This window comes from Pelodiscus sinensis, chromosome 6, assembly GCF_052426305.1.
Source record: "Pelodiscus sinensis isolate ZL-2025 chromosome 6, ASM5242630v1, whole genome shotgun sequence".
Taxonomy (NCBI): Eukaryota; Metazoa; Chordata; order Testudines; family Trionychidae; genus Pelodiscus; species Pelodiscus sinensis.
In genome coordinates, this window is record NC_143057.1 from 90,707,796 (window position 1) to 90,726,326 (window position 18,531).

At 42.2% G+C, this 18,531-nt stretch overlaps 1 protein-coding gene across 9 annotated transcripts in view; it reads right to left on the minus strand.

Moving 5' to 3' along the window:
* Nucleotides 1–18,531, minus strand: part of SREK1 (splicing regulatory glutamic acid and lysine rich protein 1) — a 69,587-nt gene that overhangs the window by 19,273 nt on the left and 31,783 nt on the right. For all 9 annotated transcript variants that reach the window (XR_012904881.2, XM_075932375.2, XM_075932373.2 and 6 more), the window contains 5 exons: nucleotides 18,218–18,333; nucleotides 11,561–11,725; nucleotides 9,524–9,702; nucleotides 8,435–8,565; nucleotides 7,224–7,338 (listed from right to left, as the gene is read on the minus strand). Coding sequence is in view for 8 of the 9 variants with exons in the window: in XM_075932375.2 (XP_075788490.1) it covers nucleotides 7,224–7,338; nucleotides 8,435–8,565; nucleotides 9,524–9,702; nucleotides 11,561–11,725; nucleotides 18,218–18,333 (706 nt within the window). In the remaining variant the exon portion in view is untranslated. The remainder of the gene's footprint in view (nucleotides 1–7,223; nucleotides 7,339–8,434; nucleotides 8,566–9,523; nucleotides 9,703–11,560; nucleotides 11,726–18,217; nucleotides 18,334–18,531) is intronic.

The following is an 18,531-nucleotide window of genomic DNA, read 5'->3' on the forward strand; positions in this document are numbered from 1 at the left end:
GGCCCAGCAGGTAGTGATCAACGGCTCGATGTCAGGATGGCAGTCTTTTTCTAGCAGAGTGCCCCAAGGTTCGATTCTAAGACCAGTTTTGTTCAACATCTTTATTCATGACGTGGATGAGGGGATGGATTGCACCTCAGCAAGTTTGCTGATGACACTAAGCTCGGGGCGAAGGTAGATACACTTGAAGGCAGAAAGTCCAGATTGACTTAGACAAATTGGAGGATCGGGCCACAAGAAATGAGATGAGGTTCAACAAGGACAAGTGCAGAGTCCTGCACTTGGGACGGAAGAATCCCAAGCATTGTTACAGGCTGGGGACCGACTGGCTAAGTAGTAGTTTTGCAGAAAAGGACCTGGGGGTTACAGTGGATGAGAAGCTGGATATGAGTCAACAGTGTGCCCTTGTAGCCAAGAAGGCTAATGGCATATTAGGCTGCATTAAGAGGAGCATTGCCAGCAGATCCAGATATGTGATTATTCCCCTTTATTCGGCTGTGGTGAGGCCACATCTGTAGTATTGTGTCCGGTTCTGAGCCCCCCCACTACAAAAAGGATGTGGACGCACTGGAGGGCAACCAAAACGATTAGGGGGCTGGAGCATATGGCCTACAAGGAGAGACTGAGGGCGTTGGGTCTGTTTAGTCTGTAGAAGAGAAAAGAGTGAAGGGGGATTTGACAGCAGCCTTCAACTTCCTGAAGGGAGGTTCCAAAGAGGCTGGAGAAAGGCTGTTCTAAGTAGTGACAGATGGCAGAACAAGGAACAATGGTCTCAAGTTGTAGCAGGAGAGGTCCAGATTGGATATTAGGAAAAACTATTTCACTAGGAGGGTGGTAAAGCACTGGAATGTGTTACCTAGGAAAGTAGTGGAGCCTCTATCCCTAGAGATTTTTAAGTCTCGGCTTGACAAAGCCCTGGCTGGGTTGATTTAGTTGGGATTGGTCTTGCCTGGGACAGGGGGCTGGACTTAACGACCTTCTAAGGTCTCTTCCAGCTCTATGGTTCTATTTCAATGTACGTAGAGGGCACTAGAAATATATATATATATATACACATTGCACATACAGAGAATTCATAGAAGTTTATCAAAGATATTGGAATGAATGCACTACTCAGGAGTGGCAAAGTCACAAGAAATTTATGCTGTTCAACACATAAAGCCAACAGTAATTGTATACTGTACTATACAATACCACTATCTATTCTGTATATGGCATATATATTACAGGGAACTATTTTTCAATGTTTTGGAGAATTCTGAAAAATTAATTTAGGCTTTCTTCTTTAAACCGCCTTTTCTCCATGGTCATTGTCATTCCTACTATATACAATACATATCATGTTATCCTTTCTAAGCATTCAACTAAGCCACTTATTTAAAGACAGTCACTGAAATTATGAAATGTCAAAAATGAGATTGTGCATACACATTATGATGTAGTTTTAATGGTAAGATTAGTATGATTTGTTTTGGGTTTTTTTTGGAAAGTCTTAGTGCAGGGAAAAGACTGAACAGTGAATAACTCAACTGTTCAACATTTCTTTTTGCCATCGTCAAACAACGTGTGGACAGGCAATCTTAATTATTGCATTTTTTATACCCAGAAAAAACTGGTCACTCACCATGAAACAGGGCAAAATCATACAACTTGATAGATTTCACAGGAGAGACCAGCATTTCTCAAATTGGGAACTGCAGGTGGGTTGCAAGGTTATTTTAGGGAGATTGTGGTATTGTCACCCTTACTTCAGCCTGGGCAACTTGAGAGCAGCGGCTGCTGATTTGAGGGCCCAGCTCTGCAGGCAGCATTGTAGAAATAAGGGTGGAAATACCATACTTGTACTATGCAGGTTGTAATTCTACCTTCAAAAGTTGGGATCCCTCTCCAGCTCTGAAGGCAGTGCTGCCTCCAGCAGCAGTGCAGCAATAAGGGCTCATCTAGACTACCCAGAAGTTTCGAAAGAGGATATGCAAATTCTCACATCTTCTTCCGATCTTGCTTTCCAAACTGAAAGTAGTTTTCTGCAACTCCTCCCCTTTTTCGAAAAGCTGCTCTTCCTCAAAAAATGAGGTTTACACTTCTTTTCGAAAAATGGGGAAGGCTGCCGAAAAACCCACGTCCCAATTACTTTCACTTTTGAAAGCTCTGCTTTTGAAAGTAAGATCAGAAAAAGATATGCAAAAATTCCGTGGAATTTGCATATCCTCTTTCGAAACTTCAGTGTAGTCTAGACATAGCCTAAGGGTAACAATACCACAAACCCCCTACAAATACCTTTGCAAGCTCTTTCCCACAACCTCCTTTTCAGTTAGGACCCCTACAATTACACCATCATGAAATTTCAGATTTAAATAGCTGAAATCATGAAATTTATTATGCTTAAAATCCTATGACCAAAATGGACCAGGAATTTGGTAGGACCCTAACTAGATTCTTAAGCAATTCCAATTAAAAGGTACCATGATCAATCACCACTTAACCTTCTCTTAAATAATCGATTTAGATTGATCATTTTAAGTCTCCTAGTGCAATGCAGGTTTTCCAAACCTCAAACCATTTTTCTTTTCCAAAGCCTTTCCAATTTTTTTCATATTTTTTTTTTAAAAGAAACATCAGAACTGGATGTAGTCCCTTCTGTATAACTAGAACTACAGAAAAAAAGGGGTGCAAAAATATAACACAAAGAATGTTATTCAATATAAAGATCAGGAGAGAAGAGATAGCAAGGTAGAATTGATTCAAGGTGAATTTCTATCCCCATTCATTTAAGATTCCCATCCCTTTCAACACAACTGTATCATTTTGCGTGAACAGTATATATTAGGTATTTTTTTCTCCCTTGCATTTGTTCTTTCCTTTTTTTAACTTTCTTAACTTCATTTTCCCCTTTATAGCACTGTGATTCTTATATTTTGTCTTTTTCAATATAACTTTTCTATGTTGGGTAAATATTTAACTTCTTTTTTCTCTCAATTCAATTCCTCTCTCTCTTATTTTGTCTTCTTCCTTCGCTCCTCTATCATTCCTTTCTTCTCTTGTGTTTGACATTTCCAACTACTATACTTTCTCCACCTTCACCTTGGATTACTGAACACTTCTAATCACTGACTGGGGTGTGCATGCATGTTTTAAATCTGCCCATTTTCATATTGGGGTAACATCTTCATCATATGGACCCAGAAAACCCTGGAAGAATTCCACAGGGATTTCAACAACTTTCACCCCACAATCAACCTTAGCCTAGACCAGTCCACACAAGAGATCCACTTCCTTGACACTACAGTACAATTAAACGACAACCATATTTCCACCACCTTATAGTGGAAACATGCCGATCGTTACACGTACCTACATGCCTCTAGCTTCCATCCAAGACACATTTCCCAATCAACTGTTTACAGACAGGCCCTAAGATACAACTGGATTTGCTCCAATCCCACAGACAGAGACAAACACCAACAGGATATCTATCAGGCATTCTTAAAACTTAAACACCCACCTGGGGAAGTGAAAAAACAGATTGCCAGAGCCAGACGAGTACCCAGGCATCAGATTCTTCAAGATAGGCCCAACAAACAAAACAACAGAACACCTACAGCCCTCAACTTAAACCTCTCCAGTGCATCATTAACAATCTACAGCCTATCCTGGAAAGTGATCCCTCACTCTCACAGGCTTTGGGGGACAGGCCAATCCTCGCCTACAGAGAACCCCCTAACCTGAAACGAATTCTTTCCATCAACCATGCAGCACATCTCCATCATACTCACCCTGGAACCCATATCTGTAATCAACTCCGGTGCCAACTCTGTCCACACATACAAGCAACGTCATCATAGGACCTAACCACATGAGCCATCACACCAGAGGCTCATACAACTGCACAACCACCAATGTGATCTATGCCATCAAGTGCCAGCAATGCCCCTCTGCCATGTATACTGACCAAACTGGACAGTCTCTACGACAAAGGATTAAAGGACAAAACTCAGATATTTGAAATGGTAACACAAAGAAACCTGCTGGAGAACACTTTAACTTGCCCAGGCACCCACTAATAGATCTAAAAGTGCCTATATTATTACAAAGCAATTTCACAAACCAGCTGGAGAGAGAAACTGCCGAACTTGGTTTTATTTACAGTACAAGTTTGACACCTGTAATCAAGGTTTGAACAAAGACCTGACCTGGATGGGGGCTTCTACATTCTACACCCATATGATATAAAAAGCTAAACAACTGGTACTTAGAGCCCACTCTATTAGCTTCATTTAGCATGAACACGCTAATTGACAATATTTTTTTACTATTTTTTCCCTTTTGTTTCCCTCCCTATCCCTTCTACTTCTCTATTTATTTACACCCTACACCCCTGATTCCATTCATCTGAAGAAGTGAGTTGTGCTCACGAAAGCTCATACCACCATCAACATTTTTTGTCTCTAAGGAGCTACAGTACTATTTGTTGTTTTTTTAAGTTTTTGGAGGGAAAGGAAATACAAGGTAGGCATTATTCACTCTTCGACCAATAACACATTCAAGGTCCTACATATGGCACCATTAGGGCTAGAAAAAAAAAGGCACTTAATTTTTACAATCTTCTAAAAATTAATTGCATTTTTCTTTTTCTCCAAGTCCTGTTCAATTGATTCATGGTAATTAAAGTAATTTGGCTCTACAGATTGAATCTAGTTTGGCTTTCCAGCCTTCGCACTAACATACTTTTAAGAAACCTTTCTCTATAAAACATGGTAGATCCGAAACATATGATGGTGTGATATAAAAAGTTTGAATAGTCTTCATTTTGGATTACATGCTCAACCTATCTGGAACTTAGTACTTGGGTTTAATGTGACTATCACAAATCCATGTTGATAAATTCTTTATGCCATATCATCATTTACAAATATTTTCTCAGTACGTATGTGTTACATTCCAATATAGCATATGCATTTACTGAATGTCAAATCACAGAAATAAATACAGATTTATTTCAACATGCAGACACTCAAGTAGATGCACACGTGACTTATTTCTGCATAAATATCCTCAATATGTACTTATGGTGAAGAAAATGACATGCAGGGATACATTTTTGTCAATACATTACAATTTACCGTTTGAACCTTTTTTCTTCTAACTCTGGGGAAAAAAAACCACATCCCTTACAGAAATCTTTCTTATAGAGGTAGGCAGGAAATGTTTTTGTCCCACAGGAATTTTCAAGATTTTGAAATTTTCTGTCCAAAATCAGGATGAAACCACCAGCCATTTTGAACAGATGACAGCTCCTTCTAGGCGCTGTGTACCCCTGGTGAGGGGAGGAGATTCACATGCTCCTCTACCCGAGCCAATCGGAACCTCAGGGCAGGGGACTGCAATTTGCTGATCACAACAGTTGGAACAGCGAATGACCTGATGCCATCTCCCCGTCCCAAGGTCTCAAACGAGGAGGGGGCTGGGCCGCGGGAGAGCAGGCCACAGGCCAGATCAAATGTCTTGGTTGTCTTGATTTGTCCTGTGGGCTGTATCGTGCCCGCCACTGCTCTAAACCCTGAGGAACAAAAAAGTGCATAAAATCCCAGCAACACCGTTGTTCCACAACACAGGATGCATCCACAAAAGAAAGTATCCAAGGCAAAGGGTTGTTTTGCCTAGACCAGTGCTTCACAAGTTAATATGGAATAATCTGTCAACTACATGCGAAACTAAATCCAGCTCAATTAGAATAAGGCCTCTGTGACTGATGAATTTGAGATGAAAATAAGGGGATGATTAAGACACTAAAAAGCTGGGAATGGCTGAGGGAGGTTTATTCTGAAAATGCTGTTGATTCTCTGGCAGTATTAGAATGATCTTTAATTCAGTAAGTGTCCAGAACGGACTGGAAAATAAATTAATCATACTATTAAGCGAAGCACTGGATTCAGTGCTTTATCTGTATCTGGTATTAAAGTAGGCAAATGACAATTTGGTGTTAAAACTTTATTAGTACTGAATTATCCAGAGACAAAAGAATCTGAAAATTGAGCTGAGACATACATAAAGCTTTCCTAAAGAGAAAAAGTTGTCTAGTTATGTGCTGACTGTCCCAAATAGGTAAGGAACAAGGAAGCATTCAGAAAATAACTGACAGTTAAAAAAATTAACAGCACCGAAAACATTTTCTGGTCACAACTACTGGAAGAAGCTGCAAAACTAAAAGCCAATCCTTTAGCAGTTGAGCAAATCACTTCTCTTTGGTAGTAGATGGATGTGATGACTCTCTATGGGTCACCTACACTGTCCACCATGGAGTTCTGATAGTTGCCATATCACAGGAAAAGGCATTCAGGGACATGGCACAACTGCTGATACAATATTAAGGAAACTTGGACTTAAAAACTTATTTTGCATTCCTTTCTATGCTAAATTTCTCTCACTCTTGTTATCTGAGATAGTGGATACTATCCAAATGGTTATGGAGACAGAAAATTCTAAGTTTCAGAGAACAGGAATTCTGATTCCAGGAGACATTTACAAAATTGAGATGACAGTAGTTTACCCTTATCTCATTTATGGGCTTAAAAAAAGGCTGCAACTCACTTTTTAAGAGTATGCAGACAACTTTTCTTCCATGTTAACATAAAATCTAGAATACAGAACTTCATCAAATTTTAAACAGTAAAAATCAAAATAAATTCTCAGACCAAAATTGGAGTTGGGCTAAGTAAGAAAAAAATAGGTACAATAGGTGGGCTTTTTTGTTTCACGTGCATTTTCACATTGAGTCTGTTAAATAACATTTATAATTTTGGGATGCTAGAAGTATCATATTGGCTAAAGTTATCAAACAATCCATAACAACAACAACATGAAAAAAAATCTGACAACACTGTCCATTAGCAAAGCACATTCTGAAATCTAGAGCTATCAAAATTTAACAAAATCAAGCTATTGAAATGTGAGCATCTTATCTTTGTCTGTGCTATCTGAAATTAGTCCCATATTTTTTCAATACAACTTCAAAATAGCTTTTCTATTATGGTAATCTGGTTTTGGGGAATGAAAATCTGTTGAAACACAGAAAGTTCTTATTTTGGTCCAGTCACAGTACCAGACAGTTCAAGATATCTCTCCCTGAGATTCTTAGTTCAGAACTCAAAGACAATCTCATAAACTCTTACCATCAAGAAATAATGCAGTGTGAACTCTTAGTGCAGAATGGAAAGCATTCTTACCTGCGTTTTGAGTGTGATCTTTTCCTTCTAGACCGGGATTTTGAACTAGATCTGGACTCTGATCGAGAATGGGAACGAGATCGACCGCCTTTTCTTTCACTGGTCTTTCCAGACTCTGAGAGGAAAAAACCACTTTGCAGTGTAAGCTCAGAACATTTAAAGATCCCAGTTAACAATATGGCACAAGTGGAATGTACCACATATAGTGCAATGGGCCTACTCTCTGCACATCTTCCTTCTTTGCAAAAATCCTTCAGAAACATCCAAGAAAGTCATTGCATATACTCGTTGAGTGCAGCCATCCTGCAGCAGTACACATAAACCAGATAATTATAAACAGCTAGCTGAGTAAGGAATGGGATTTATGTTGCTGCCACAATGCACAAGATTATAACATGTTCTCTTCTTGGCTTATTCAATTAAATTACTAAAAAAAAACCAACTTCTGAGAATAGACAAAATTCACAGAGTAGCAATTTTGAAAACCTGCATAAAAATTCAAATAATACTCAGCCCTTAAAGCATTTTATATTTTCAAAGCACTGTATAAATATTAACTACTTAATCTTCACAACACTCTGGAGAAAGTAAAGGTATGATCCAAAACCATAGCATAAATGTTTCCCACTGACTTCGATGGGCAGTGAATCTTAGGTTCTAAATGAGTAAAATTAAAGTGTTAAAGAAATAACTAGGAAATTCAGAGTGTCTTTTTCTTCCAGCTTTGTTCAGGGCAGATAATTATGCACTGTCTAGGTTTGTTAAGGATAAAGAAACATTTCAAAGATCTATGAACAATCTTAATTGAACTATTTTTTCTTTTTTAGAATTTAGGAATTTATTTAATGATACGTAGAAGACAAAAAATTGATAGTGAAAGATTTAATGTCCATAAAGAACTTAAAACATAAATAAGTACTAGTGTTAACCATTATTGGATATTGTAATAGTATTAACTTCACAATTTTAAAGCTATTGATGCCATTCTTTGAGCAAACCTTTGAAAATAAAATACTTTAAAACAAATATAAAAAGTAACCTGGATTCCACTTGGTTTGTCTCATAAGAAAATAATTTTGATTACCAAAACACATTGCTCATCTTAGGGGAGGCCTTTCTCTGTCTGAAAATGTTCTATAAATGCATGTCAACAAGATACACATGTTGAGATACACTTTTTTCATCCTAACTAGCAAACATAATTGACTTACCAGGCTCAATAGCTGCAGATATGAAAGACTGGGCTTCCCTTACTCTCTTCATCACTTCTTCCAGTTCTTTAGCAGCAGCTTGTGGTGTCATTTCAGGAGGTTTCACTATTGCATTATTGGAGTGATTTATTCTAAAGTAAAGAACAAACATAGCTTTAAATTTATGCTCATGAACACTTTTTTTTACTTGTTTTCTTTTAAATCAAGATATACATTACACTATATCAAAAATTAGTATGTTTAAGTTTTTTCCTTATAACAACCAATAATCAGTATGCATTTATATAGCATACCAAGTTTTTATTGCCCAAAATACTTTTTACCATGAACAAATGCATTACAACATTAGGGATGTTACAATGCAGGCATTGTGTAAACATGTAACCACTGAAAAACTCAGCGGCTACCTGATTATATGCACCCACAGCCAGCTCCCCGAGAGCCAGGATGTACCACTCCTGGAGAGCCAGCTGCTACCCCCACGCTACAGACACAATAGCATGGGGCAGCAGGTGACTTCCTGAGAGATGGTACACACTGAGAACCAGCTTTTAAGCCAGCTCCCCATGCGCACTCCCTTCTGCCGTCCTACACTGCTGCCTCTGGAGGGATGGCAGCCAGTTCCCCAGGAGCCTAGGCTTATCAGTTAACGGTTTACACATTTATACGCTCACATCTCTCGCAGTAATGCACATGGTGGTGTTCATATTTGTGTGGCATGCAAGTATATTTTCAAATACAAAGACATTTAACTTTTTTTAAATTAAAGGTGAAATTTATAGCCTGAAACTTTTTTTTACCACATAAGGACCACATTTAGGGCTCCTACATGGTAATGGATTTAATCCTCAGAGACGAAATATTAATATTGGCTGCTCTGTTCTACACTATATCCTTATCTGAAGTCACTTGCACGCCTGAAAATGTAAAGTGACAAGGTGTCAAAGGCTACAGAAAGCAGCATGCTGCTAATACAGGCATTGCAAACTGCTTTGTATACCAGACCTGCATAGATGAGAAATATTTATAAAGATCCTGAAAAATCTTACGTTCACAATTAATTTGGATATTTTATGTTTAGTTTCTTACTTGAGTGGCCTGTCTCCAAACATAACTCCATTAAAGGCAAGAGCACGAGGTACAGAATTTTGGTCTGCAAATTCCACAAAAGCAAACCGTGTTGGTTGTGTCTCATCACCTGCCATTCGCACAAACTTCACTTCTCCAACTTGTTTAAAAAATTCAAGCAGTTGGTCTGCTGTTGTAGTCTAGAAAGAGTAAAAAACCTTAGCTGAAGTAAAATATGCAATAAAAAACACTTATCCAACATAGTAGATAACCTAAGAACTTCAGAGATTATTAAAAAACAAAAAACAAAAAAAAACCCACCTGTATTAAGCAAAGGCAATGTGAAGCAAAACTTTTACATGTTTCTTTCCTTTCCACAATGAGTTATTTGGAAATCAACCATTTTAGAAAGAGAGTATCTATCACATTTTTTTTCCTCCACTAATCTAAAAAGTCTACTTCTATTTAAAACAACATTAATACAGTCATATTTTGAGAAGGTAAAAAATAGAAAGATGTTTCTGGATGAATCGTTTTAACACAGGTATGTTAATCAAACAAATTAAAATAATCAAGAAAAGGAGAGATGAAAATGCTTATCCCCCCTTCTCCTCTCTACCTACATGTAGAAATGAAGAAAAACATCACTGTAAGCCCGAACTCATCATATCTGTGAATTATAAATGTATTTCCATATGAATCTGCATTTTTCAGGGTAGTTAATTTGAAATCCTCAGTTAAAAAAGGATTTTTTTATATTTCAAATAGAATAATTTCATGTGTGTTACATATACTGATTGAAAATGCATCAAAATAATGAATTTTAAAATTATGTTTCTATATATTCACCCATTCGGGGTTTTAGACTGGTATTCATCACAGTAACAGCTTTCTATTTAGGTGTAGTTCGTTAAATAAAACAAAAGCCACATTATTTAATCTTGACTATTTAAATAACCTTCTAAGATAAGTAACTCACCATTTAAGGAAGAGGACATTGTTTCCTTTGCTATGGATACAGAGGAATGATTCTCTATACTAGATAATACAACTAGTTTACCAAGACCAGCCAATTATTCATTCCTGAGAAAAAAGTAAATTCCTTCTCCACAAGGCACTTATTCCTGAACAAACTCAGGTTTCCTCCTAAACAATATGAGCTAGGGCCACCAAATTTGGTACGTAGCTGCCTCTTCTCTTAACCTAAAGCAAGGTCAGGGGTTGGTTGTGCCAAGACAACCGGAAGCTCTGAGAAAAGGATAGTTTTTCATAACATGCAAAGAGATGGGCTGCTATTCCAAGGGACACTATATGAGAATGGCCACAGGGGCAGCGAGCTCGCAGGAGAGCTATCCTGCAGAGTATCCACTGGAGGTAGCCATACCACCAAGGGAGTGCTAGCAGGGCTGGGGCTCTGTCATCTTGCCTGACAGTAAACCAATAAGTAGCCCCCTGGCCCCAAACTTCTCCCCCCGCCCCATCTCTTGGCAGCAGGCAAGAATAGGCCCTAGTGGGTGGCCTGAAGGGAAAAGTGTGTGTGCGCGCGCGCGCCGAGCGGGGGGGAGGAGGGGAAAAAGGGTGTGTGAAAAAGAACAGGCCCACGTTGGACTGAGAGGTGGCCTGGGAGGAGAAGAGGCCCCTGGCCCTCAGCCTCCTGCTCACCTCCCTCACATCCCCAAGGCCCTGCACTGACCGACCTGGGCAACACAGGGTAGAGCTGCTAGTTCCTTCATAATCCTTGATGTGATCAGTTTATTATACTCTGATGCAGAACATTGTTATTTAAGCGCAGTGATAAAACAAAATCTGTAGTATTTGTTTCTTTGCAGTAGTGAACTCTATAGACGGATATATGTGAAATAATATTTCCTCCCCATCCTTTTCCCAAAAGCATTCACACCACAAAAAAAATCTTTTTTTATTTGTTCTTTTTTTACAATGAAGGATGCAATCATTATACACATGTGGGTCTTTTCAAAACTGTTTAAGATTATAAATCACAATGACATGGGCCTACATCTTCCTTTAACATTTCAAAAGTGACAAAAAGGTTGGTACCTGAGAATTCAGATTTCCAACATAAACTGTTCTTCTAATTTCATCAATTTTGGAAGGATCCACATTTCCCATAATTGGTGGCTGTGGTATGTCTCCAAGTGCTGTAATATTAGGGTCCAATGCTGCCGCTGGTATAGCTCCCAATGTGCCAAGTGAAACACTAAGCTAAAAAAAAAGAACACGATTTATAAACAAACAGAGAGCGATTGCATCTCCCAGCTATACTTTTATCCAAGAACAAAACACAAAATTCAGTATAAGCAGAGACAAAAACAAAAACAAAACAAAAAACCAAAAAAACCCACCATACACACCACCAAAAACGAAAACCACACAAACCCTAAATCTAGTCTCTCAGCCCTGGTCTACACTAGGGAGTTATTCTGAAATAACTCCATTTTTAAATAACGGACTGGTTATAACTCCTGCTTTCCATGAGGAATAACACTTATTTTGAAATTGTTTTGAAATAGCATTGAGTATGGACACTCAGCTGCTGCTATTTTGAAATAATTGGCCTCCAGAGGCCTCTCAGCTGAACTTGTGGCCACTCTGGCCACATATGATATCTCCTACAATCCCTTTCTCCACAAAGCTTAAAGCAACAGACTGAAGGAGGGATATAAACGACTAGTCAACTATCCCCGCTTAGTAGACACACTAGTCGCTTCCCCTCCTCTTGCTGCCTCTATCAAAAAGAGGCTGGAGAGAGGGAAAGAAAGGGGTGCTTCAAAGCAGCAGCACCACATGGAACCTGGGGCAAGACTCTGGAATCTCCAGCTGACCCGGGGTTGCATGCAGCATTTCAAAGCAAAAGCACCGGGTGAAGCCCAGGGTCAGCTGGGGGCTCCCTCACTGATCCCGGGCTCTACGTGGCGCTGCCACTTTGAAACACCATGTGGAGCGTTGCATGGAGCCCAGGGTCAGCTGGGGACTCTGATGCCTTTGAAGTGTAGCAACCCTGGGGCTGTTCTACACTTCAAAGGCGAAGGTGCCCTTATCGAATAATCGATGTAAATTGCATTGACTATTTGATTAGCCAATTAATCTAAATGTAACATCCTCAAGATGAAGGAAAAGGGCACATGAAACTTGTGAACCTTTCACAGCCCATGCCACATAGCACCCATCTGAGCAGCCATGTTGGACCCCAGTGCTCCCTCTGAGCCCTCCATGGCTGCTCAGGATCTCTGTACCAAGCCAGTGCCCTCAGCTGTCTCTAGCCATGGGTGAAAGAGGGACTGGCCTGATGCAGAGATCCTGGACCTCATTGAGATCTGGGGGGGGGGGGGGGGGGGGGGCTCCAACCTCCAAGATCTCTGCGCCAGAAGGAGGATTGCTGATGTCTACGGCCAAACAGCAACAGCCTGGCCAAAAAAGGACACGTGTGAAACCTCAACCCGGTCTGCATAAAAATAAAAGCACTCCGGAGGGCCTACAGCAAGGCCACGGAGCAACATGGATGCTCTGGGGTGGCTCCTTACACTTGCCGCTGTTATGAGTGGTTAGGTGTCATGGGGGGGGGGGGAAGGGGAGAGGGGAGGAAGAGAATGTCACCTCCCCACCATTGTCATCGAGTCTGACCAGGACACACCCAGCGCCAGCCTTCACAAGGGTGGGGTTCTGGAGAATGAGGAGGAGCAGGCCAGCCCTTGTGAAGGCTGGCACTGAGTGTGTGTCCACCAGCCATCATTCCCACCAGCCAGGAACTGCTCCTCACACTGAAGCCAGTCCCCACCTCCCACAATGTCTCCTAGGTGTTGAACCATCCCAGAGAAAGCACTTCAGGTGAGTTCTATAACTTTCCCTATACACATTCTGGAGCCGGCAGCAGACTACGAGAGGCTGCATGCTCTTTGCTCAGGCTACTTGGCTGGGGGGGAGGGAAGGGTGTCACACAACAGAGTGGCAGTTGGAGCACTCAGTCCCATGACGCTCTCACACATGAACCCCATGGTCCTTCTCACAAAGTTCCTAGAGAGGCCTGCCTTACTATGCCCTCGATGGTGGAACAACTTCTTCCCACGACAAGCCATCACTAAGGAGGCTAGAGTCATGGAACCACACAGAGGTGTGCAAATGGCACAGGGTCATGCCTGCTCTTGGGCAGCATCCTCTCCAGCATCACTGTGCTTGACAGGAGGGGACCAATCTCACACATCCATGATCTTTTAGATGAAGCGAACTCGGGAAGACCTGCTGCAGGACCAGATGGCCTGCCACCAGTCCCTCATCCGGGGGCTCAATGAGGAGCACTGGGAGCGGGCCACCAAACAGGAGGAGCACTGGGCTGGCTGGGAGCAGTGGAAGGCCATGTGGGACCAGCTGGCGTGCCAGCACAAAGCCATGTGCACCTCCTGCACCTCTGTGATAGAGCCACCAGTCACCTCCGCTCCCCACCCCCCACCACTACCCCCCTCTCGGCTTTCCCTTCTAAACCCCCAAGGAGCCATTGGGGCCCCAGAGCATGTGGTGATGGGACCTCTTGGGCAAAGCCATTTGAGCTACTTAAGGCAGGTGCTAGTCCCAGGCCCCACTCTCGCCTCCTCCCCCAGGTTTCCCCCCCCCAGTCCCTCCCCTGTTATATATCCCTCAAATAAACAGACTTATTTGTTTAAAAAGGAAAAAAAATGCTTCCTTTGCTCTGCAGGAGGAGGGATGGGGTGGCTGGGAAGGGAGGAAAGGGAAAGGGAGGGCTGGAGGAAGAAAGGCACACAGGGCAATGCAGGGACCCCTTGTGGAGAGGCACAGGGAAGAGTCTCACAGGTGGCCTTGGCTGAAACTCTCCCTTGAGGTCTCTGGGATGATCACAGCTTCCTGATAGGCTCTCCGTATGGCACTGGTGTCCGGCTGCTCATAAATCCTGGCCAGTCATTCAGCCTCAGCCCCCAAGTCTACCCCTTGTTCTCAGATAGGTTATGGAGCACACAGCAGGATGCCACCATATAGGGGATGTTGTGTGTTGCGCTCACTCATGTCCAGATGGATGAAGAGACTCCTGAAACTTCCCTTTAGATGGTTGAAGCCACACTCTACCACAATGGTGGCACCTGTTTAGCTGGCGTTGGGAGTTCTCCTTGGTGGGGTCCCGGTTGCCCATTTAGGGTTTCATAAGCCAGGGGAGCAAGGGATAGGCTGCATTGACCAGGATGCAGATGGGCATGTCCACGTCCTTCACCCTGATGGTGCCGTCAGGAAAAATTGTGCCAGTGTGCATCTTCTGGAACAGGTATGAGTTCTGGAAGATGCAGGCATCATGCGCCCTCCCCGAACAGCCAACACTAACTTCTGTGAACCATCTCTTGTGGTCCACCAGGGCCTGCAGCACCATAGAAAAGTACCCCCTTCTGTTTATATAGTCCCAGGGCTCAATGGTCCGGGGCCAGGATGAGGATATGAGTGCCATCTATGTCCCCCTCCTCTGTTGGGGAAGCTGCAAAGCCATCTACGATGGTGTTGACATTCCCCAGAGTGATGACCCTCCACAGCAATATGTTATTGATGGCCTTGACTACCTGCAGGAACTCGGGCTCTGACTGTGGATTTTCCCATGCCGAACTGGTTCCCAAGGGAGCAGTAGCTGACAAGCTTCCAGAGGGCAATGTTGCCACTTTCTGCAGAGGGTAGTGGGTCGTATGTGGGTGTCCTGTCACCTGAGGGCAGGGGAGAGCCACTCACAGAGTTTCGAGAAGGTAGCCTTCCACATGCAGAAGTTCTGGAGCCACTGTTGGTTGTCCCACCGCTGCATGACGATGAGGTCCCACCAGTTTGAACTGGTCTCCCTTTGCCCGAAGCAGCATTTGATAGGGTGCAGGAGACTGAGGATCATTTGCTGCTGCAGGAGCACCAGGGCCTGAGTGACGGGATCCGCCTGTTTGGGCTGGTCATCGTCATGCTGAAGCAGCACATGGGCAGTTTGGATGAACTGTGCCATGAGGCACAGCATGAGCCTGGCACCGCTTTGCAGCAGCTCCGATTCCATGATGTGAGTGCTGTGGCGTCCGCAAGGGCAACCAGAACACACTGCGTGAGTTTGGTGTCTTCTGAGGAGGTAGGCAGTGGAGGAGTAGTGTGACACTGGGGCGGTGTCTAGACTACATGCCTCTGTCGTCAGAGGCATGTAGATTAGACACATAGGCAAAGTCAAATGAAGCCGCGATTTAAATGATCGCGGCTTCATTTACATTTACATGGCTGCCACGCTGAGCCGACAAACAGCTGATCAGCTGTTTGTCCGCTCAGCGCGCTAGTCTGGACACTCCCCAGCTGACATCAAAGCCCTTTGTCGGCAGCCCCGTTATTCCTCATAGGATGAGGTTTACCGGGGCTGCCAACAAAGGGCTTTGATGTCGGCAGGGGAGCGTCCAGACTAGCGCGCTGAGCAGACAAACAGCCAATCAGCTGTCGGCTCAGCGCGGCAGCCATGTAAATTTAAATGAAGCCGCGATCATTTAAATCGCGGCTTCATTTGACTTTGCCAAAACAACAAATCTACATGGCTCCGTCGACGGAGCCATGTAGTTTAGACGTACCCTGGCTGTAGAAAGGAGCCCCTTTAAGCATGTGTCTCAGCTAGACTTAGCAAGCAGCTACAGGAAGTGTGCGCCCTCCTGATGCCCTCTCCAAAGTGCTGCTGGAAACTTTAAATCTGATGCACGCTCCAATCAATATGGACATGTTATTTCAAAATAATTTTGAGTGATTTCAATTCTGCCTTGTAGTGTCAACGGGTTATTTAAAAAATTATTAGTTTGGGAGTTATTTTGAAATAATTTCCCCCTGTAGATGTTCACATATATTAAATGTTCCAAATGTAGCCAGTCACTATCTTATTTGTGCTATCTGACCAGTGATGCAGTATCATAATCAAAATGAAAGCCAGTGACAGAATTTCCTTGCAGAATATAAAACATGAATATTTATGCCCAGGTTATTAATAAACGTAGAATTAGCATCTAGGGAAAGGCAACTATATTCTAAAGGCACCAATGTTAATTTTCTTCTGTGAAACAAGTGCTTAAATTTGAGTCTTTCCCCAGATTAATATAATAATTGACAAATGGGGGGAGGAAAGTCTAATTTTGCTCAATAAAGGAGTTTCTTGTGATTAATGCTTTGGCTGCACCATGGAGAGCCTAATGGAAATAATTGGACATTCAGTTCTCCTTAATTTTAAAAGGAAAGTGGGCATCCAAATCCTCTACATTGCTCTGAAATCTCAATCTAAAGATGTGTCCAACCAGTTCTGAAGCCACTATAGTAGCTACTGCTATAGTGAACTAGACACACTTAACTGGCCAAAAAGCCACATGTGGCTAGTGGCTTGCACGTTGGACACAATGGGTCTAACGCTTTTCTAGCTTGGACCCTCTGCTCATGCGATAGCTCAGAGGGGGATCTAAACTGGCTCAAGTGTAAGTATTTCTTATTTAGTCTACAGAAGTAGCATTAGCTGTAGGAGCCAGTAAAAGATCTTGTGCAACAACAGAGACATAAATGAACACAGTACCACTGGAAAACAGAATGTCATAGCTAATACATCGCAGTTATTTGTATCCCTGGTAGACTGATATATAAAAAGTTTTTAAAAAATCCAATAATTCAAATGACTATCAGACTTTCCCTTATGTACACACAGACAAATGAATTCCAAAGTGATTTAATCAGTATCTTGACACTTGCTGGATTTCCATAGTCCTTATGCTGGTGGAAAATCTGGAATTCTAGCATTCAAACATAATGCAGCAATTCTGTGGACTGTAGATCACTAGCTGGTAGGATACAGTGAGATGGTAAGTAATATGGTACCATTTCCTCATTGTTTCCAATTGCTTCTACATGAGTCCACGTGTGTAAAAACAAAGAGGTGCAGGGGCTACTGCAACCAGTGAGGCCAACCGAATTGCTGGGAAACGGGAAGGGGCAGATTCTCGGACACAAGGGGAGGGCTGGGCAGCCAGTCCTCAGCACTGCTAGGACTGCACTGTGCTGCCCCCCTCCAGCCAGCCCTTAGAGCCTTCCAGAGCGGGCTACACCATGATCCGGAGGCGATTTAAAGAGCTCAGGGTAGGAAGCCGAAAGTTCTAAGCTCTTCTGTATCACTGGGCCTGGCACAGTCACCCCATTATCAAGAAGCTGAAAATGCTAGTAATGATGCCAGTAAGAGTTTGCTGAGTAGTCACTCAAGAGCACATTGTCATTGCCCGCACTTATAGTAGTTCTGTTAAATGCAGAAATCTAAATTGGTGCCAACAATAGTATGGTGAATGCAGAGCAGCCACCAGGTCAGTAGATCATGGCCCCATTTCCACAAATAATTTGGGGCCAATGACAGGTGAACAGAGGGAAGACCCATTAAGCCAAATATTGTTGGAGGAAGGTCTGCATATTCTGCCATCCTGCAGTACTTTGTAGATAGGAATTTGAAATAAAAAACGGAGCAAACACACTAGCCATACTCTAGTCTGACCTCTTGAGAAAAAGCAAAACAGAGGAATTTAATTTCTTCACTGACTTAGGTAGGATATGATGTCATAGGGTCAAACTATTCCTTTTCTCTCAGTTCAGAAGGGGAGAATTATTTGTTGAGCTGAAGGAGGGAGCTAGAAGATATAACAGTTTATTAACTCCAAGTCTGGGAGATTAAATTTTACTTACTGTGGTCAGAGGAGTTGGTGTGGGTATAGGAAGCAATCCTGCACCAGGCATCAGGCTTGTCATAGTGGGAGCAGGAGCCAATAAAGAGAGGGCTTTGGCTTCATCTGGGATTTTACCTGGAGAAGCAAATGGAAGTGTTAGAGAGAGTTTGAACACCAAAACAATGTTATTCTTTCTATGATTTTACAATTTACCCTTGCACTTAAAAATAAAAGAAAGAAAAATGAATCTATCTACCAGAGCCTTACAAAAAACAAATAAGAACTAAAGTTTTTTCCTTTTAACCCTGCTCTACTAGGAAAAACAAAAGTGAG